Raw genomic sequence first — 22430 nt, 5'->3', positions numbered from 1 at the left:
AAGCGGAGAAACAAGTCCAGATGTCCATTTGGACTCTGTACGGCCTTGTCAACAGCACTCTGGTGGAGAAGTTTTAGTTCAGCTCTAAACAGTTTTGACCAGAGAGAAGTTGACTGTTCTTCAGACAGCAGATTGACTCCAGAGTTGATGAAGGTCAGATGAACATGAAGAGCAGCCAGAAACTCCTGAACACTCAGATGGATGAAGCAGAACACCTTGTCCTGGTACAGTCCTCTCTCCTCTTTAAAGATCTGTGTGAACACTCCTGAGTACACTGAGGCTGCTCTGATATTGATGCCACACTCTGTCAGGTCTGATTCATAGAAGATCAGGTTTCCTTTCTGCAGCTGCTTAAAAGCCAGTTTTCCCAGAGACTCAATCATCTTCCTGCTCTCTGGACTCCAGTGTGGATCTGTCTCAGCTCCTCCATCATACTTGATGTTCTTCAGTTTGGACTGAACCACCAGGAAGTGGATGTACATCTCAGTCAGGGTCTTGGGCAGCTCTCCTCCCTCTCTGGTTTTCAACACGTCCACCAGAACTGTAGCACTGATCCAGCAGAAGACTGGGATATGACACATGATGTGGAGGCTTCGTGATGTCTTGATGTGGGAGATGATTCTTCTGGCCTGCTCCTCATCTCTGAACCTCTTCCTGAAGTACTCCTCCTTCTGTGGGTCAGTGAACCCTCTGACCTCTGTCACCATGTCAACACACTCAGGAGGGATCTGATTGGCTGCTGCAGGTCGTGTGGTTATCCAGAGGTGAGCAGAGGGAAGCAGGTTCCCTCTGATCAGGTTTGTCAGCAGCACATCCACTGAGGTGGACTCTGTCACATCAGTCAGGATCTGATTGTTGTTGAAGTCCAGAGGAAGTCGACACTCATCCAGACCGTCCAAGATGAACACAACCTGGAACTCTTCAAACCTGCAGATTCCTGCTTCTTTGGTTTCAGTAAAGAAGTGATGAACAAGTTCCACCAAGCTGAACTTTTTCTCTTTCAGCACATTCAGCTCTCTGAAAGTCAATGGAAATGTGAACTGTATGTCCTGGTTGGCTTTGTCTTCAGCCCAGTCCAGAGTGAACTTCTGTGTTACGACTGTTTTCCCAATACCAGCCACTCCCTTTGTCATCACTGTTCTGATTGGTTCCTCTCTTCCAGGTGAGCCTTTAAAGATGTCTTCTTGTCTGATGGTTGTTTCTGGTCTGTCTGGTTTCCTGGATGCTGTTTCAATCTGTCTGACCTCATGTTCATCATTGACCTCTCCAGTCCCTCCCTCTGTGATGTAGAGCTCTGTGTAGATCTGGTTCAGAAGGGTTGGGTTTCCTGCTTTAGCAATCCCCTCAAACACACACTGGAACTTCTTCTTCAGATTAGATTTAAGTTCACTCTGACAAACTGCAGCAGGAGTTCCTGAATGAAACCACAAAAACATGATCAATATAATTTCTAATGAAAACACAGTTTGACAGTTTCATGACCCTAAATGATTCACATTTCAACATATTAATGTAACCCAGGTTATTATTTTAGGTGGGTGGCCCAACTACTACAGAAGGAGACTCTCTTTCACCCATTCATTCTATTTTTTTCATTTGATATCGCGGATATAATTTTGGTACTATCCTGAAACGGATGCAACTCAGTGAGACTGTTCAAGGAATCATTCAGCAAGGTAAAAGGAACAAAACAAAATAACAAAAAGTACTGACAACTTAATATTTGTGTTGACCTGACAACTATTTTATTTGATCATTTCTTTATCACTTTGTTTGAACATCTGATTGTTAATTGGTGATGTAAACAAAGTTTTTGTTGGTTTTTTAACTTTTGTTATTTACATTACATTTTAGTGTGTATGTGTGTATTTCTAGTGGGATGGAGGTCTTTTCACTCTCTTTGTAGACTTGCTACTGCCAGTCTCCTTTCCAAACATAGTAATTAATGAACACAGAGAACCTTGAATCTGAGTACCTGACAGAACTGAATCACACTGGGCCCAAAACACAGTAGGAAACACAGAACAGATATCTTAAATACTCAGCCTAGTTCAGCAGTGAAGATTCTGATAGCCAGGGTAGGACATATGCCTACAAGGGGCTACATTAACACTCCACATCTTTAGCTCTCAGTAACCATCTCATTTGTCCATGATGTTAAATGTTTAGAGAAATCCTCTCACTGCTCTGCAGACAGTCAGCCAGCTCCTCCTGCTTCATTCTCCTCAGGAAGTTCAGTGTAATCTTCAGAAATGCCTCTCTGCTGCTCCTCCTCTGCTCTTCATCCTCACCATCAAACACCTCCTCATCCTCCCTCTGGCTCTCTAAGCATTGTGGGTAATCTGGACTCAAAACCTTGTGGATCTTCTTCAGCTCGTTCTTCACAAAAGTGACAATGTTCTCCTCCAGGAGCTGGAACAGAAACTATATGAATGACACAATCCAACTCAAATCATGGAGCCAAACATCAGATCCATGTTGGACAGACTGACAATCCACTGGTCTAAAAAGTGCAGCATGGAGACTATTGGGAACACAACAGATGGAAAAGTAGTAGTTGGACATGTACAGACCAGAAATATGGAGTCCAGCTGTGTTGGATGCTGCTGAGCAGACTGACCACTGGGAACCTCTGAGCTCTCCTGGTCCATTCTGTGGAGGAATCATCAAGAATGAGCTCACAGTATGTCTGTCCACACAGAGACACACACAAGGTAAAGGTCCATGAAGACAGATTTGATGTGAACAGTGAATCAGAGACTCCCTGTAGTGGTGAAGCTTTACTGTCACCAGTCACTTTGGTTTAGTCTCAGCAGCTCTGAACAACAAATATCTCTGCCTCCCTCACTGAACAATGCTCAAGAGTTGGAACAAGGCATTTAGAGACTAAGTCTGCTTGGATCACACTGGTTGTACTGGGCAGCTCCCAGTCTGAATATATTGAACTGTGTGAGTATGAGGCAGAGTGCTGCTGCTCACACAATTCACTTTGACTAATTCACATTTGAACAACTTCATTCATTCATTAGTTGGTGGATCCTAAATGAATCTTCAGACGTCAGCTCTGGTACTGACACTGGGGACAAACAGTCCTCTACACTGACTTCAACAACATTAGAACTAAAGTCTTCCAACAGGAAGTGAAGAAGTCAAGATTCTTTAAGACATTTGTACAAAAATCTTCATTTGGAGAACTTCAATCACAAAGATTTGATCAGAGTTCAACATTTGTGGTGTTCAGCTGCTTCCTTTGACGTCTGCCTGCAAGTCAGCACTCCATTAGAAGAGGAGCAGCCCCCTGAGACCCTCTACAGGATCAGTGGTTTAGCTACTGGCTGGATGGAGATTTGATCCATGATCAGAGTGTTTGCTGGAAGAATAGTGAAGAAAGCTTCTCCTTCAAATCAACAGTTCAAACAGAAATCAACTTACTCACATCAGAAATATCCAGAAATCCAAAGAACACAACAATTTATCATCAGAGAAAGTTTACATCATATTGTTCAGACTGATTTTAAACTCACAACAACTTACTCTGTGTCTGAGGAAGGATGCTGTTTAAACTCAATAAGAAAATCCTTTGACTCATTGCTCTTGAAGGACACACAGCTGGGTTCAGGTCCTGGTCCAGGAGATTCTGGTCTTTGATGGGACCTGATAGAAAAACAACTTTGGTGACGCTCACATATTCAGTCAAAGTTTCCTTCATAAATGACAAATAGAATCAGAAGAATAGTAAAAATCTCCTGATGAAATATTCAATTCTAGATGAGACTTGGAGACAGAATCAGTTCGATGGTCTCAGTCATCTCACCTCTGAGCTTTGGTCTGGCTCTCATGGTCCCCACACAGAGTGGTTTTAGAGGGAGGGACTCCCTCCTCTCTGTCCTCACACTGATCCATGCTGCTGAATCCACATCCACATCAGCTCACACACACTTTCTACCTTCATGTGGAGAGGAAACACAAATCATTGATGTGCAGTGAAAACTGAAATCCTCCTTTCCATCATTTCTCTTGGACAAAGATCAGCTGCTCCTCCACTGATTGGCTCTTCTTTCCTCTTTCATATCAGTGTCACTTGAATGCAGTCAGACAGCAGTGGGAGGCAGAGGAAGCTGCCATCAGCTGCTCTACTTCTACTATCAGTCCACTAGATGGAGACATGAAGCTGCAGCCCAGCACACACAGGATGATGGACCAACATTTACACTCACTCAGTCATTTGGACTGATGCTGATACTTCACTAACTTTTCCACCACTAAACAACATTTAGAGATAAACACAGAAAAATAATCTGATCATCTGTGTTATCTGAGAAAATCATGGAGATACTTTAAAAACTGCATGTACAGTAAACTTCCTCTGTGCCTCAGTCAAATCAAAGTCTAAATAGAGTTTCTACAAACAGACTTACTACACTGTAGGTCTGGAAATGACTGAGAATCAGCAGTTTGCTGTACAACAATCTACTCTAATGATTCCTGTACACATGTGCTGTGTTTGCAGACGGGGGCGTGGGGGTTCATTTATGTGAGTCCTGAACAGAAACACACATGAAAATCTCCTTTGGGAAACCACAGCAGCAACAGCTACAGTGCAGCAGCAGAGATGATTTTCCTTGTACAAACCTGGAACTCAGGCCCTTAGTTCAGTAACAACATGAAATCCCACATTCAAGTTCCCACATGTGTGAAACGCAGCATGACGACGTTCAGTAAGAGACGTGAGCTCAAAGACGTGTTTCTTCTTTACTGAACAGAAACAGTGAAGTGATGTGAAAGAAGAACTTTGAAAGTTACTGCAGCTTTTATTATATCAAGGGTTAAATAGAGATTTGTGAGGAGGTGGGGGGTCACACTGCTGATACTGGATCAATTCTCTTTGTATCTGAATTCATAGAAACACTGATATTCCTGTTCCGACATTAAAGTACAAGTACACAGACTCAAGTACTCAAGTAATCTTTTTTTGTTTGTATTTAAAATTAATTAATTAATTTGAAAGGTAACAGTAAGTGAAGAGAAATTTTGTGCAATAAAAAGTAAAATTTCTCAATTTGACATGTAGTGGAGCAGAAAATAGAAATACTTTTAATGGTTCCACCTTCTTCTAGTTGAGGATCTGCAGCTTTTCCTTCTTTGAAATGACACTAAACTGAATCATTTTGGGTTCAGACTATTGACTGGACAAAACCAACTCAGTGAAGGTTCCACTTTCTCACTTGATTCTGGTTCTGAACAGAACAAACAGTTGATGGATGAAGCAGGAAAAGAATCATCAGATTGATCAATAATGAAAAGAATCATCACAGCTCCATAGAAATCATTCACTGTCTGTGTCTCAGAGTTCTCTCTAATAAACTGAGGGACTTTGGACTAAACCACCTTTGTCCAGATTAACCAGCGGTTCCACCTGGACAAACGTTTCCTGAATCACCTGGTTCAACGACGACACCGACTTTATCGATAGTGTTCAGACTAAACGACGACACCGTTGTTGTTTCTAGATTCAGACTGAACACTTTGATAACTGAGCATCTGTCTGACAGTCAGACTACAGGTTTCCACACAGGAGAGGGAACCAACAACAGAAAGAGACAGAAAATATACTCACCCTGAAACGCAGACACTCTGAGCGTCCTCCACTCCCAGCATGCACTGGGAGACTGAGAGAGAAGCAGTAAAAAGTCATAAACTCAAACAATAAACCTGAACTTGGACCCCAACCACACAAACACACTGTTAAAATTAACAGAGCGTCAGAGTCAGTGAACCAGGTTCCCTTAGAAAACAGAAAACAGATCCTGAAGGGTCCAAGTACAAGTAACACTGTGCATTGTTTTCTTCGGGTTAAAGTGAAAAATAAAATACACCACTATAAAAAATAACACTATGGCAGCTTTTGTGTGTATTAACCTTTTAAATCAGAATTTCCTGAGAAGACACATCTGAAATTTGACCATTTAACTCAAAACACAGGAACAGTTTGACCCTGGAACTCAGCAACACATCACACTACAACAGGAAATCCTTCTAGTCTCAGCTTCAGTTCAATGAGGAGAGATCAGCAGAGGGTCAATAAAAAGTTATTGGAAAGCAGAAATGATGGAATAGATTTAGTTGGAGTTCCAGCAGAGAGTGAGTGTAAAAGATCTTCCTCATTGAACTTTAGACCAAACTTAATTTTCCCTGAAGCAGTGAGATGAAAACCCACAGTACAGAAGTCGTACTTCAGAGCGTCAGTGTTTCTAGCTGTGGTGTGGCTGCAGTACTCTGTGGTTGGTGCTGCGTCAGTCATGTTCTGTTCTGAACCCTGAACCAGGATCAAAAGTCCAACCTGCAGTTTCCTGTTCTGCCTCGTCCCCACTCTACAGTGTGAATGTAGATACGGTATCAGTGTAGTAGGTTTATGACTTGTTACCGTTTTTCTTATCATCCTTATCATCCATCCTTTAAAGATGGTGGTATAGATAGTAGGACTTTCACCTTGTCAGTAGTTGAGGTGGAGCTAGTTTGAAATGTTTCAGTGTAAAACTGGATCAGATTTCACCAACTGATTCTTTGTTTTTTTAACTATCAGTTAAATCAATGTAGTGCAGTAAAAATACACACAACCACCAAGTATGAAGTACATTACTGGAGTAAAAGTACTTAGTTACGTTCCAAAGAAAAGTACAAGTGTAGTTCAGATGTGTTGAACATGTGACTCTGACACCAGAGAAACTCGACCTTTAAATAGGATCAAATATTTATTGTCAGCTTGTTTCACATTTGTAGTAGTGGATAAAAACTGGTTCTGTGTTAGTGCAGAGATCTGGTGTGGAACTAAACCTGAATCCTGGATCAGGTTCAGACCAGCAGAGTCCAGCAGGTGGCAGCACTGACTGTCTGTTGAGCAGGAAACAGAAGCACTGACTGTTTTTTCCTCCATCTAATAAACAGCTGCAGCTGCAGGTCTAGGTCCAGGATCAGGACTCAGTTAGTGGGAACCAGAATATGTCCTGGTCCACAACAAGGACAGGGGTCAACAGTCATCACTAAAACTGGACTGAACTGGTCCCAAATGCATCAACACACAGTATTTGTTGTTTTAGTGAAGCAGCAAACTGGTTGTAGAAGGACTAGTGAGAGAACTACTGTTAAGATGTTTCCACATATGAACTCCGGACTGACTCTGGAGGATCAGGTCCAGACATTGTGCGGACTTGTGGGTTCACACATGAAGAACACAGCAGGAGAAAGTCCGGATGACACACGTTCCCACGCAGCATTAGATTGATAAACCTGGAGTCAAGTTTAAACCCAGATCAAAAGTAGCATATATACAAACTGAGTTCAGACTGTGTCCTGCTCTGACCTTTGACCTTCTTCCTGAGATAAGATCAGACCCAGGATCAGTCCTGAGGCTCTGATGGTGATCTGGTTTCTGTCTGACTCAGGCCTGCAGGGATCTGAGGACACACAGGTGTATATCCGTCCATTATCCGGGGTGGGGTCGCGGGGGCAGCAGTCTGAGCAGAGAGACCCAGACTTCCCTCAAACGGAGGTCTTTACCTTCAAATACACTCGTCACAATATAGAAAGAAGATTGAACCAAATGTGTCCTTGATGACAGTGAGCAGTGAAAATCAAAGACTTCCTCTGATGTTCAGACTCGGTTTAAGTCTTAATGCAGCTGGATGTAAAGAATTCTCTTCACAGAATATATTCGAAGCTGATACTGATCACTGACCAGTCTGTTTCAGTAGCACATTGATTCACATGGAAACTGGGTCGTCTTCAAATCAAAGAGGTTCTGTTGGTTCTGACCAACATATCTTCATCTTCTGATGCTGTGATGATGCCGTTTGTGTCTCATCAGTTCTCTCAGTAACGTTGGTGAAGTCTGCTCTGTGTGGTCTGAACGTCCAGTGAAATAAATGAGGAACATGTTGGTCACAGTATGAAGCTGTGGAAGTTCTGCAGTAGTTTGTCTGATCACTGCTGATAGAAGGTTCTAACAGAGACAAGTCAGCACTGCTGCTCTGGTTCATGTTGTTCTCATAGTTTAGTAGAAATAAAAATCATTTTCTTAGAATTTCATCACCAGGAGAAACGATCACTAGAGGATTACGGAGCTTTGTGAATACGACCCCAGGTGTTTGAACGTTGTGGCAGACAGGGATCAGCTCTCAGCAGAACCACTAGGACCTGTCTGTGGCTACACAGCCTCATTCTACCACCAGAGAAATGGATCCAGCTAGTTAACCAAGCTAACCAGCTCTCAGCACTGTGTTCCCACAGTCCCAGCTGTCCCTGGATGAAAGGCGGTGTACTGTCCAGGTTACTGTACACCACCTTTCTGTCTATATCTCTGCTGAGTGATTCATAGAGTTTGAACCAGAATGAGATCATGTGGACAATCAGAACCACAACAACTGCAGCACAGATACGGCTACAGTCCCAATCAGAAGCTCCATCCCAGCCGTAATCCCAGATCTAGTTGGTCTCCATCAGCCTCAGCAGTGCTGGTTCTATCCTCTGTTAACTAACTGTCTCCATCTCTCTGAGGTCCAGTGATACTTGCTGCTGAGGGTGAACCCACTCTCTGTGGACACAGCCAGCGGGGATCTACAGGTCACGGGCTAAACTCTCAGAATAAATCAATATGGACCAGAGATCAAATAAATCGCTGCTGTGACACTGGTTCCTTCAAGAAAAACACCAACAGAGTCCAGACCTCTACAGTCCTGTGTTTGTCTGATACTACGACTCACTATGATCAGATGATTTATATGTTTTTACAAACAAAACCAAACCTGGAATTCAAAGAGGAGAAACTAACTTTGGCTCAACTATAGATCACACAGACTTTATCTGGACATCAACATCGACCTTTCTCCACATTTCAGCATCATGTTGGTTCAACAACAACGTTGATTTGACTCAGGTTTTTATACTGGACACCTTTCCCGATGCAACACTCTGAAATTTGCCAGGTGTGGGACTGACGCTCAGAGTCCAACAGCTTATTCAACCTCAACCTTTCTCCACATTTCCACATACAGTGAAACCTCAGTGTCCAACCAGTGTCTCCACTGAGCCACCCATTCTCCCTCCAATATCCTGTCCTCAGTTGTCCTCTGAAGGGTCGCAGCAGTGCTGGATCCTATCTCAGCTGTCATTAGGTTAGAGGCAGGGTCCACCTGGACAGGTGTCCAGTCTATCACAGAGCTGACATACAGAGACAGACAAACATTCACACCCAGGGACAGTTTAGAGTCCATTAACCTACAGACATGTGTTTGGACTGTGGGAGGAAGCCGGAGAACCTGGAGAAAAGCCTCTCAAACACAGGAAGAACATCCAAACTCCACACAGAAAGGCACCCAGCCGACCTTCCCACACAGAGTGGTTTTAGAGGGAGGGACTCCCTCCTCTCTGTCCTCACACTGATCCATGCTGCTGAATCCACATCCACATCAGCTCACACACACTTTCTACCTTCATGTGGAGAGGAAACACAAATCATTGATGTGCAGTGAAAACTGAAATCCTCCTTTCCATCCTTTCTCCTGGACAAAGATCAGCTGCTCCTCCACTGATTGGCTCTTCTTTCCTCTTTCATATCAGTGTCACTTGAATGCAGTCAGACAGCAGTGGGAGGCAGAGGAAGCTGCCATCAGCTGCTCTACTTCTACTATCAGTCCACTAGATGGAGGCATGAAGCTGCAGCCTAGCACACACAGGATGATGGACCAACATTTACACTCACTGACACACAGAAGGACTGAGATCCACTGATTTGATCAGACACAATCTCTCCCTCTACAGAAAATGACTTGATCCAACAAACTACATCTGATTATTTCACAACAACAACTGGACTGAAGTTAGTTCAGTTCAAATTGAACTACATGACAACAGTCAATCATCTCACTGACGTCAGAGTTTCTAACAACAGTCGCACAACTGAATGAAAACTATTGATGTCTCACTGTGGAAATACTCAGTACTGTTCAAAGTACAAGTACTGCACTCTAAGTTAGACTGAAGTTAGTTCACCTTCAACTCTACTTCTACTTGATTCTATTGCTTCAAACAGTGAGAGAAGTTACAGACGTTATTTCTGTGTAGATATTAGTTCAGAATTAGATCAGACTTACCAGTGTGTTCAGACCCAATATGAAGAATTCAGAAAAATGAAAGAAATGATTGATTTAGTAAATTCTGTCTCACTGTTCTGCTTCTTCCTCCTCAGATATCGTTCATTGTTGATACGATCATGGTCCAGAAGTGATCAGGTTTCTTTTCTCATGTTGAGTTGGGAATTTTCTTGTTCTTTCAGCTTCCAGTCACATGATTGGTTAAGTGGTCACTGGTTGGTCACATGACCTGAACTTCCTACTGCTGAGAGTAATGTTAATTTGTAGAATTACTTTAACAAGTGAGCGGCAGATTTCTGCTGTTTCCAGTGGAACAAACTAACAGTAGTTAGTGTGAACAGCATCAGAAAGAGGAAAACACAGACTAATGTCACTGACATTAACTTTACATGGAGATAATTCACTGCAGCACGACCATCAGAGGAACTGAAACTAATCTTTAAACAGGAACCAGAGATTATAGGAGGAAGATGTGGACAATTTGGTGCTGACAGCAGCTAATGGTTTGTCTATAATTTGTCTGATAAGAGTGAAAGAAAAAAAAACATGTAGAGTCACCATCAGACCAACGTGATCAGATCACATGACTAGTTCAAGACGTAGTAAAGAACAAGCAAGTGTCAACGGTTGTAGAGAGTGTCCAAAAAAGGATTTAATGTTTTATTTAATAACTTAAAGTCATTACGAGATAATAAAAATAGCTGCTGTTTGATGACAACTCTGTTAATTACTGATCAGCTTTAATCTGACTAATATCCCCATCCAACTGTTGAGTAGATAAGTGTGATACTGACTATCTGAGCACAGATGTGATGAAACTGCTGTCAATACTGATCAATAGTCAGATTGTTGTTTCTGAACTGACTGATGGAGAAATAATCTGAGGATTTACTGCCCTCCAGTGGTCACACTGACTCACTACAACACTACATCACACTGAGATTCACACTGATCATCAGGATCAATATGTACTGATCAGTATTGATGTTCAGATGGGAGAACATTTGTGTTGGGACTCGAAAAACAGCTGCTTCACACATGTGGAGAGAAAAACAGCTGGAAGAAGCTGATGCTGAATTTTATTACAGCAAATTCAAATGTTCAATATGACACGTCAGCATCCTCCAAGTGTTGGAGGGATTGTAGAGAAACTTCTTACACATGTTTTCATTCAGCTAAAACCACAGTTTAGTTATTTTCCATGTTTTGTGAATGAAGTCTGGTCCATTTCACAGCTCTGAGGTCAGAAAAGAACAAAACCAAGTCAGAAAACCTCATGTTTCTGTGTCTTTGTTCTCAGTTCAGAACTCCATTTAAAAAACACCTAAAATAAGAAGAGGACAGATGTGTTTTCAGCAAAACATCATCCTCTCCTCTGACTTTAAACTGTTCATTTGACATGTTTGAGGTTAAATGATGTTTGAACAGTTGCAGATGATTAAAAACCAGAAACGTACAGAACAAGTGATTTCCAGAAAACTGTTGATTCAGGTCTGAAAGCTCTGTTCTGTTCTGTGCTTCATGTATTTGAACTAAACTAAATCCACAGTCAGGGCTGAGGGGAACAGACTCATTATTCTGTGGGAATATGTCGTGAAGATGAAGAGACAACAAATCAAACATGTTGAGTGTGTGACGCCCCTGTCTAGAGGGTAGGAGCTCAACATACGAGGGAAGAAAAGGCTGTTTCCTCCCTGGTCCACAAACCAAAGTCTTACCACCAAGTCTGGAACCAAGTCAACAATTTATTCCTGGATAGATACTAGATAAGTACAGCAGGTTACTGAGAAATGACCTCATATTGGTGTTTTCATAGGTTTGGAGCTGCCTTATAGAACAACATTTCCCATGAGCCCTAGCTGTTTGTGGATTAAATGTCACAGCTGGTCAGAAGGGGCCGTCATGATGTTTTAACAAGAAGACAGAATTCAATTCAGTTAAACTGAACTGCATATAGCAGCAAATCACAGGAGAACTCATCTCAAGGTACTTTACAGTGTACGACACTTTACAAAATACAACAATCAACTATAGAGAATGATAGAAAAACCCAACAATCCCATCTGAGCAGCACTAGGAGACAGTGGAGAGGAACAACTCCCTTTAACTGAAGAAACGTTCAGCAGAACCAGGCTCAGGGTGGGCGGACATCTGTGTAGGATTAAAGGCAGTTTACCACAAACCTGCAGAGTGGGACTTGAACTTTGACCTCTCATCAGTTTAAATCATGGAGTTAACATTAGTTAGTGACGTCTTGTCTGAGCCACGATTTGATATTTGAACCAACAACAGCGACGATCAGCAGTGAAGCTGCTGTTCAGATGTTTTCTACACTGAGTTCTGTTAACAACACAGATCATTTGGCTGCTTGGTGGAAACATACAACTACAGTTTGGTAATTCTGGTTTCTGAGCTCCACCTGTAAAACGTCTGATCTGTAGAAAGGCTGACCTGTATTAAAGATCAACTCAACATTTGTCTGAATGAAGCCCAACATTTACATCCACATCTGATGATGCTGTCATCAAACAGACCTCAGCAAAGGATCATTGTTGCTGCTGGTAACACAACCTGGAAGAATCTCAACAAGCTACAGGGGCACACTCAAAAAAATGAGTTGTTCAATGAACTTAAAAAAATCTTTGAAATGATTTCCACGAAATAAAATTTCTTTCTTTCAACAATGGGCAATTTTGTTGTTCCAAGTTAATACACTTTTTTTGGGACAACCAAATTGATTTAAGTTTGTTCAACTAAATGTCTTCACTCCATTTTGACCAAATTCTATAATGTTTGTTTAACTTCTTTTACATTAGTTTTAGTGACAAGAATACTTAAAGTTAATCCAACTAGATTTGCTAAAGTAAAATTAACATAGCATCATTGTGCAATCTAAACTCATTAGTTAAAGGTTCAAAAGAAGAAACTAAAAAAAATCAGACTAAAGCAAACAGAATAAGTTTGAATAATCCAAAAAGATTTGGTTAAACCCAGTTAAAGACATATGATTCAAACAACTAAATTACTTAATGTTGAAAATGAATAATTTATTAGTTTAAACACAAAATTGTACATCAATGCAGCTTAGTCGAACCTTTGCAAAAGTGAAAGACTGTTAAAAGATTTAAACTCCAACAATGCTTCAAAATCTACAAATATAATACACATACAATACAATACAAAATATTTCTTACAACACTGAAGAAATTTAATAGCAGTTGCAGCAAGTCAACTCTCTTTTAGAGTACATTTCCAAATCAAATAAGTAAAGATAAAATAAAAATAAAATACCTGATATAAAAGATGCCTCTTTTATCGAACAATCCTTAAGTATTTCAGGTATCTGCATAGGCATTTTTCTTAAATATACACAATCAAGTGAAAGATAATTTTGAAAAGTCCTTACAAAAAACTAAAATCAAATCAGTAATTCCTGAGACACATTTACTTCTCCAAAGTCCTGGGTTGGTTACAACCTTCAAAGTGCAACATAAAATCTTTTAGTTATAAAACAGTGGAACAGTGGATAGTGCAACTGCTATTGTGTGCTGCCTTTTTTTGAAGCTTAACGTGCCAGCAATGTTTTGAGAGTTTGTACTTTTTTGGACAGCCTGTTTCCTTCCATTGCCATTATAATTTTCTGCAAAGCTTCAAATGTGTATTTCAAGTCAGGAGGGTAATCAATGTTCAGTGCATAAACGAGTCCAAACAACATGACGATGGCCAGTGGGATGTTTCTTAAACCACTCAGTACCTTGACTCCCTCCAAAGTTATTCCTACATCCTCAGGGTCGTCATCAGGGTCTGCACCCTCGTGTCGAATCAGATATATCCCAAACACTGTTTCTGCCATTTCCTGTTCGATGCCCAGATCATCACTCTGTAAGAGAAAAGGGAAAGGGTAAGAAACATAATACAGATGTTCTTCTTCCGTTTCTTTTACTATACATCACTTTTGTATGCTAGCGTTAACCCTTCACTCAAAATTCCATTGAAAAAAAAATTGGACTAAAAATGTGTCTCCTCAAAAAAGTCAATGGCAATTTTGTGTTTGGATGAAATGTATCAACAACATCAGTGGTTCCCAATTGTCTTTCCTTGTCAAGTCCAGTATAAAGTTCCACTTAACCCAATCAGGTAAATTTGGCATTTATCTGATCTACTGCATAATCAACTACCTCATTCAAAACCTTTTGCTGGTTTAGATTCTAAGTGAACAAAATAAACATAGTAAATCATTAAGGAAATACAATTTTAAAAATGAATTGAAAATGCAAGAGGAAAAAGAAAATAAGACAGGGAAAAAGAAATTGCTCTTAATTCCATGAAACAAAAAGTCATCCTAGGCGAATGTATTAATTGCTTCACTTTTCCATTTAGAAATAGAATTTGAAAAAACAATTACAAATAACTGTATTTTAATACATTTATTTAAATATGCAATTTGTCATTTATTTATAGGCCAAAGCACTGACTGGTACAGGTTGCTTAATGTAAAAAGCCTAAGATAAAAACTACACCGGGAGAGCAACACAGATGCTGTGTATATAAATGTTGTCTTCATTTATTAATATACTGGGTTATTTTATTTTATATACTCCATTAGTTTTTATTTACATTAAACTTCTCACATAATTATGATTGTTCTTTTATTTGTGGATGGTCAACATACCCTGTAATCTTTGATTAACTTCTCTGGATCTTCATTGAGGTATACAGCCAACGCTCTGAGGATGCATTCTCGGCTTATATCAATGCTTTCAACCTAAGAATGAAATTTAGAAATTATATACACACACAAAAAACATCAAGATTAAACTTACCAGCAGACAAGCTGTTTACAAAACTAAGCTTCATGCAACTTTAAGAGAGTGGGTCTAATCCAAACTTTATTATTGAATCTAAATGTCTCAACTTTTATTCATTAGGCTTGTCAAATGAGCCTGTCCTGTGTTGGCTATAATGTTGCTGACAACCTGTCATGGGTACATGCTGCCTTTCATCCACAGACAGGTATCCAACTTCAGCAGCTGAGATGTGCTTACAAAGTTTAGAATTTGTACAAATGGCTAAAGGAGCAATTCTGCATAAATGTGCTCAAGACCTTCTCTCTTCTCTTTCGGCTTTTCCCATCAGGGGTCGCCACAGCGAATCATTCTTTTCCACCTAACTCTATCGTGAGCATCTTCTACCCTAACACTAGCCAACCTCATGTCCTCTGTTAAGACATCCATATATCTCCTCTTTGGCCGTCCTCTTGTCCTCCTGCCTGGCAGCTCCATCTCCAACATCCTTCTACCAATATAATCACTATCCCTCCTCTGAACATGTCCGAACCATCTCAGTCTGGCCTCTCTGACTTTGTCGCTAACACATGCAACGTGAGCCGTCCCTCTGATGTACTTGTTCCTTATTCTGTCTAACCTGGTCACTCCTAAGGAGAACCTCAACATCTTCATCTCTGCTACCTCCATCTCAGCCTCTTGTCTCTTTCTCACTGCTACCGTCTCTAACCCATAGAGCAGAGCTGGTCTCACCACTGTCTTGTACACCTTTCCTTTGAGTCTTGCTGACACTCTTCTGTCACACAACACTCCTGACACTTTCCTCCACCCGCTCCAACGTGCCTGCACTCGTCTCTTCACCTCTTTTCCACACTCCCCATCACACTGAACTGTTGACCCCAAGTACTTAAACTCCTGCACCTTCTTCACCTCAGCCCCCTGTAACCTAACGCTTCTACCTTGATCCCTCTCGTTCAGACACATGTATTCTAAATGTGCTCAAGACCTACACAAGCAATATTTCTGAAATGGTCATATGAATTGTAGAAAGGCATTTGCACATCTATCTATATATTGGATCTTCAAAATATATTCCTTGCCAAATTTAAGTCTGGACTTTCATTTTTTTGTTGATATGAATTAATACATGCTTTTCTAGTAACATCTACATATAACAAAGACCCTTGTTCTTTCAATAAAAAAAGTACGGATTTCACTTAAGTTAACCACATTAGTCGATTTAGTTCAAGTTGGAATTTGAGTTTACAAGGCCAACCATGACATTTCTGTTGTGATCTCTCCTTGTAAAGTCATAATTTCTCTTTGCACAGAGTTATGGCCATGATAACTTGACAAGCTTCTAAAATTCTAAGCTTACATACCTGAGTCATTGGGACCATTATTGTCTTTATCCTTTTTCCGAGGACTCCTCCTTTCCTGGCGAACACCCTCGTCAGTTTTTCAGACAGTGCATCAAGTTGATGGAAGAACTTGGATTGCAGCTGAACTGTGGTTATCCTCTTGAATTCTGCATTCACCTGAATTGAACATCAAAAAAAAAAAAAAAAACAAACAAACAAAACATGACAGACATATATTTACAGAAAAAAAAAAAAAAAAGAATGTTACAATTAGGTTTACTTACTTCCCTCACACTGAGGAGGCCTGGCCACCTTGCTTTGAAATCCGCTACCATGGGTGCATCGTGGACTACCTCCAGACGTCTGAGTGCAAAAGTCTTGCCCATCATCTCGGCCACTTTGTCTTCATTATTTCTGATTTTAACTTCAGAGAGGAGTTTCACTCTTATCTGTTCTAAAGACTCAGCTGATTCCCCTGTCGGATATGGCGGACAGTAGTTCACTTCGGCCTTTTTAGGTTTCTTTATACCATATGCAGGACTGCGCCGGTCATCAGCTTTGTGTTTCAGAGAATTCACAGTCACTTCTGGACATCCAACTTGCTTTGATCTGTAGTTTCCAAGTTTATATTTTAAACTTGTCTTCCAGCCACCAAATCCGCTGACGGAACCTGGCTCTTTTAAGCAAGGATGTGCCTTTACTAGAGCTTCTGCTACCTCACTGACCTCAGCATCAGACAGATACACTTTGAACTGGACAATTGCTTCCATCAAACCATCCAAGATTGCTGATTTCAGTTTTACATTTGGATTCAATAAGGTTCCTGTCTCTTTAAATGCACTGTTGGCTTTGTAAAGCTGGAGTTCAGTTTCATATGAAAACCGAGGAATGTGAAAAACAAGAGGCCAACAAGATCTTGAAGAGGTGGATTCAGGAGAGGACAGGATATCTGTGTCCACTGAGCTGCCAGATGCACTGTCATCAAGAGAAGTTGCAGTTGCAGAAGACGAAGGTGGTGGAGACTGGTTGAGATGAGATGTTTCTTGAGTAAAGATTACTCTTAGAGTACTTTTATCCAGAACATCAGATATTGAGTCCAAATTTGTGAACTCATTGCCAAAGTCTGCATCGACATACTGAAGTCTGAAGCTTCTTTCAATTCCACATTGTTTTTTTATGAGCTCTTTCAGTTCGCAAATAGACGCAGGAATTCCATCTGGGAGAATCAATTTTTGCAAGTTCCTTTCTCCCAGTATAATTCGCAGTTTTGCCGGTGAAGACATCTTTCTAAATATGTAAAACATGAACATGTCACACAGTGGAAAAAGAGGTTTGTAGCACATCTTATAAGTTAATAAATCTTTTCAGTGTCACCATTCGAGTAGAACCAACAAAATAATCTGCCAAAGGGTAGTCATCAACCAGCATATCAATCCTAATCAAGTGAGTTTCAATGGCTGAACATGTCAGCTCAAAAGCTCTAAAATGTTCTCTATACCACCCGTAAACTTTCTTCACAATAAAACATGGTGTGCCATTTACAGTGTAAATCTGAAGAATTTCCCCAAAGTCAGGCAGTCCACTTGTTGAGCCATGAACAACTAGCATCCCTTTTTTGAAAACCACACCATTACTTGTCACACTGTTAACCAGGGTAACTTATTTTGTTCCAGGGAAGTTCTGGTCAATAGCCTGCACTATTTCATGTTTTAAAACATCGACTGGAAAAGTAGAGACATTTGTGACTTCTATAGCAGATTTATTGAGACTGGTTGATATTCTGTGATATCCCATCATTAATTGATGCTTAACTGCAAGAGTGAGGGGCACATTTTTAAAGCAGTTTATGTGTCGCACAACTTGCTTGAAAAAACTATGCTTTGCCTCAAAGCGCATTGTCCAGAGCTCCACAAGAGGACCAAACATCCTTATCAGTTGGGGATAGTGCTCTACATAGTGATGCTTTGGGATTAGTTGCACATCTGGGAAGAGTTTTTGAAACTTTTGTCTGTGATCTGAAATCTTTCCTTGAAGATAAGCTATTGACTCATCTGTATGTGTTGGGGCAACAACTAGCTCCATTATGTCTTTTAAGTCCATCAGGACTTCCCAAGCTGGTTCACCTTCTGGAACCAAATGCCCAATAATGATTGGAAGTAGTCTTAAAAGGGACCAGTTTTCATGGGCATTTCCACCAACTGATTTTCTAGTCGAAAATGTGAGAGGGATTGCATGTGGTTTGTTTCGCTTGTCTCCCCACTTGTAGGGAAAATGTAAGATGGCTTTGTTAAGTGTTTCAAGATTGAAGTATTTCTTGTTTACAAGCACACCCAAACAACGAGCAAGTTCTACTGGCACAATGCCTTCAAAAACATCATGCATGATATCTGGAGGATAACCTGCATGAAGACTGAAATGGGTAAGAGTGTTCGTGATAACACAATGACTTTTTACCCCAAAACAGCTTGCTCCACTTTCTTTAGCTGTTTTCACATGGATGGCATGAAGTTCTTTTCTCCTGAGGGTGAATGCGCCTGACCTCACCTCACTTTTTTGAATGTCTGCTTTTGTTCCATTACAAAATCTGCAAATATAACCACTTGAAAAACTCTCATTCAAACCTGCCAAACTGTGAGCTCCCAGGTTATCGGCCACAACAAATTGGATTGTTCCTTTGACAGATCTGCCAAGCAGTGGAATGTAAAGTCCATCTTTCTCCAGGGTTTTTACATCATGAAGAAGAGGATGTAAAATCTGTTCATAACCATACTTCTTCAAATCATCACTTTTGCACAGGATTGCCAGATTAATTGAATGTATTGAAGAATGTAAGCCTGCAAGTAGATTATTTAAAACCCAGTAGATTCCACAAAGTTTGTGCTTCCTGCGAGAAGTTCCCAATGGATTACAAATCTCAAATTCGTCTATGTATAGTTTCAACAAGATTCTCAACTTGCCTCTTACCAAAAAAATGTTCTCTCTATAGTGTGAACCATCTTGAGAACATCTGTAGGCATGATGCTTGTCAGACAGGTTACTTTTCTGTACCTTGTGGTTTTTGACTATCTCGTCCACAACATCTTTTCTCACAAAAAGCTGCTGCAGAGATTTCAGTATTGGTACATACTGAAAACTTTTCTTTTCTTTGGCATCAAGTGTGTACTCAATAGGCTGTATAACATTGAATTTGCTTTTGTAAAACTGGTTGCGAAGAAAAGATGTACTCAAAGAACCACTCTTGCCTATAGCTTTGAGCAAAGAATTAGATTGACAGACAACAGATGCTACTTCTGCTATAAAAGAGTCATCAGTTGTCATACCATGTTTTTTGAATAAAGTCTCAAGCATCTTAGTGGAAAATGGAAGTGTGGCTGATGTCAACAAGTAGTTAAGTTCCTCCAGAAACTCGTCAAGTTTTGATCCTGGAACATGACAAAAATGTTCCAACTTAAGCAGCATTGCAGCAAAATTTTGCTCAAGTACATCACTCAAGTTTGTAATACTGCCTGCATAACAGTTTGTAGATGTACTGGGTGCCTGAACATCAGGGTTAGCTTGATCAGTCTCTCTAGGACTTTCAGAGAGCAAAACTTGAGCGTTTATTACTACGCCTGGCTTGAAATTTGTAAGCGTGTGTGGGTTGTGCTTCCTATTTTTGTGTGAATGAAATGTTCCATAAATATTGGTTTGAAAAGTGCAACCTTCAAACATGCATTTAAATGTTTTATTATTCTTTAGATGAGTTCCAATGTGGATAAAGTACTCTCCTTCTGAAGGAAGACAGCTGCATGCACACAAATGACAGCTAAATGTAGACAATTCCTCAATTTCTGGACAGCTTGGTTTGGGATGGACTCTACTCAAATGAATGTGCAAAGCATTCCAAGTCTTGAAAGTACATGGGCAATTTGTATGAGGACATGGATAACGTTGTCTCAAATTGTGCTGTAATCTGAAGTGTTTCAGGAGCTCAGGCCTACCAGGCACAGACAAGCAACATTCTTTACATCTCCACATTACTTTACAAAATAATGTTAGAAAAAATGTTTGGAATCAATATTTGTTAGGTTATTTAAAACAGGATAAAAATGGAATAAAACATATAAACTGCAAACAAACAAAACCTATGAAATCTTTGACTTGATGAGAATAATGAAAGTTTTTCACCCAACAGAAGTCACAGGAAGAAGAATGGGCCAGATTGGAGTTGCACCATGATAGATCTGCAGTGACAAAATCCTGTAAAGAAAAAAAAAACAATAATCACTAAAAATAGAAGTTGGGTTAGTAGGTAATGTGAAATGAAATATGACGAAGATTTCGTAGCGCTACGCTGACTACGAGAGACGAGGAAAGACCATCTTTTAGATACAAACTGTGTCTAAAAATGGCAAAAAAAGTGTTTATAAAGTTTTTCCTTGTGCTCCTTAATCATAATAAGGATACAAAGTATCCAGCGGTGTACTTGTAATAAACTCAATTTTCTATTTGCAATTATTTTTCCTATATGATCAAGTAATAATGTGTTTTCTCATTGAATACGGTAATGAAGCGTCACCACATAATCTCACTTTGGTTTTTTAAACACCACAAATATGTATAAAAACAATTGTCAATCTTAATTTAACACACGAACTGCAGTCTAAAGTGAATCATCGGACAATTGCAGGCTAACTGTAGCTAACTGTAGCTAACTGTTGCTAACTGTAGCTAACTGTAGCCCCGTGTAACATGCGTTAGCCACGCGATGACCGTTAGCCATCTTTTTTTTTCCAAAAAGAAAAACGGATTAATCAAATAGTATATAAATGGAAGTAGACCAAAATTTAATTAAACATGGCAAATGGATATATACAGCCAGGATACTATATTATATTTGATGACATAGGATTTTATCTTACCTTAGGAGCGCATGTGCTGCTCGTTCTTCCTCCGGTTTATCTGTAAAAAAAAAACGCGATCTCCTTTTCCCGGTATTGTAAATGTCGCGAGACCGTTCGAGACTTCCACACGTGTTGATTGAACTTGATTCAGTGAAGTTGGCGCAATATATATAAATTAAGTAAAAATGACTAAGGAAGATTTTACGACATATGTACTGAAAACAATTATGTAAATCTTACAAACCTATTTTACTTGAGTAAAGGCCACAAATTACGGATGAGGAACTTGCACAAACAGGCAGTTTCACTTTTTTGAGTGCATAGGATGATTACTTCTACTTTACTACTTTTTTTTTTTTTTTCCAAGATGGCGCTGCAGGAGCAGCAGCTAGTTACAGCAGCTCTCTCTTCTCTTTTTCCTTTTCTATTCTTTTCTATTGTTTCTTGGCCCGCCTTACGGGCTTTCTTTTATGTGGTCACTGCCTTTTGCAAGTCTGCACATAGGGGGACCAATTTTATTACTTTTGTGTTTTGTTTTTCATTGTTTTTTAACTTTTTTGGGAGTGCATCGGCGGATCCCCTCAGCTTCGCACATGGCTCCATTGTTTACTCCAGGGATCAGCTGTTAACTCTGCGCGGCCCTGCACCTCTCTACAGCGAAAGACCTGAGGTTCCACCTGAAATACGGAGGAAACGGAGAGGCTGCAGAGCAGGACGAAGGCTTCGGGAGAGGAGATGGAGGTACAAACCATATGTTCCATCCATCATTATGGGAAACGTCCGTTCCCTCTCCAACAAGATGGACGAGCTGACGCCGCTGACCCGGCTACAGCAGGAGTACAGGGAGTGTAGCCTCATGTGTTTCACTGAGACGTGGCTGAATGAATCGACGCCGGACTCTGTGGTCGCCCTGGATGGATTCAAACTGGTTCGGGCGGACAGGAGTTCGGGAGACAGTGGTAAGAAGAAAGGAGGAGGACTGGCGGTGTTTATTAACGAGAGATGGTGCAACCCGGCGCACGTCTCTGTTAAGGAACAGCTTTGCACCCGTGACATCGAGGTTCTCGCTGTGGGCATTCGGCCGTTTTACATCCCGAGGGAGTTTTCTCATGTTATAGTGTTTAATGTGTACATCCCTCCATCGGCCGACGCAGCGGCAGCCTGCGAGCGACTCCACGGAGCGGTGACGCGCATGCAGACCTGGCACCCGCAGGCGCTGCTTCTCATCAGCGGGGACTTCAACCTCGCCTCGCT

The 22430-nt window shown here is 40.6% G+C and overlaps 2 protein-coding genes and 1 long non-coding RNA gene across 6 annotated transcripts in view; all 3 read right to left on the bottom strand.

Moving 5' to 3' along the window:
- Window positions 1–22430, bottom strand: part of LOC113155588 (NACHT, LRR and PYD domains-containing protein 12-like) — a 246698-nt gene that overhangs the window by 3469 nt on the left and 220799 nt on the right. The window lies entirely within an intron of this gene.
- LOC117153087 lies at window positions 2613–3834 on the bottom strand. The gene is made up of 3 exons (XR_004463517.1): window positions 3815–3834; window positions 3535–3654; window positions 2613–2652 (listed from the first exon to the last, which is right to left on the bottom strand). It is a non-coding gene; the product is annotated as an uncharacterized LOC117153087 (long non-coding RNA).
- LOC113168153 lies at window positions 13175–21582 on the bottom strand. Of its 4 annotated transcripts, none has more exons than XM_026369160.1 (5): window positions 19614–21582; window positions 16578–17580; window positions 16315–16470; window positions 14821–14913; window positions 13175–14028 (listed from the first exon to the last, which is right to left on the bottom strand). In XM_026369160.1, the coding sequence occupies exons 2-5, from the start codon at window positions 17574–17576 to the stop codon at window positions 13714–13716; spliced, it is 1563 nt and encodes a 520-aa protein (XP_026224945.1). In that variant the 5' UTR covers window positions 17577–17580; window positions 19614–21582; the 3' UTR covers window positions 13175–13713. The 4 variants fall into 3 exon arrangements, 3 of the variants coding, with proteins under 3 accessions (XP_026224945.1, XP_026224944.1, XP_026224942.1); XM_026369159.1 differs by having other exon boundaries at window positions 20461–21582; XR_004463469.1 differs by having other exon boundaries at window positions 16578–21582.

The sequence above is a fragment of the Anabas testudineus genome, chromosome 18 (assembly GCF_900324465.2).
Source record: "Anabas testudineus chromosome 18, fAnaTes1.2, whole genome shotgun sequence".
NCBI lineage: Eukaryota > Metazoa > Chordata > Actinopteri > Anabantiformes > Anabantidae > Anabas > Anabas testudineus.
This window is presented reverse-complemented; position numbering and strand designations above follow the sequence as displayed.

What these genes read in the sequence shown, in the direction of transcription:
- LOC113168153 (XM_026369157.1), bottom strand. Translation starts at nt 17,636, where the DNA reads ATGTGCTACAAACCTCTTTTTCCACTGTGTGACATGTTCATGTTTTAC. An exon ending in GCCTCCTCAGTGTGAGGGAA is followed by an intron (nt 16,471 to 16,577) that starts GTAAGTAAACCT and finishes TGTTCAATTCAG; the next exon opens with GTGAATGCAGAATTCAAGAG. An exon ending in AGTTAATCAAAGATTACAGG is followed by an intron (nt 14,029 to 14,820) that starts GTATGTTGACCA and finishes TTTCTCTTACAG; the next exon opens with AGTGATGATCTGGGCATCGA.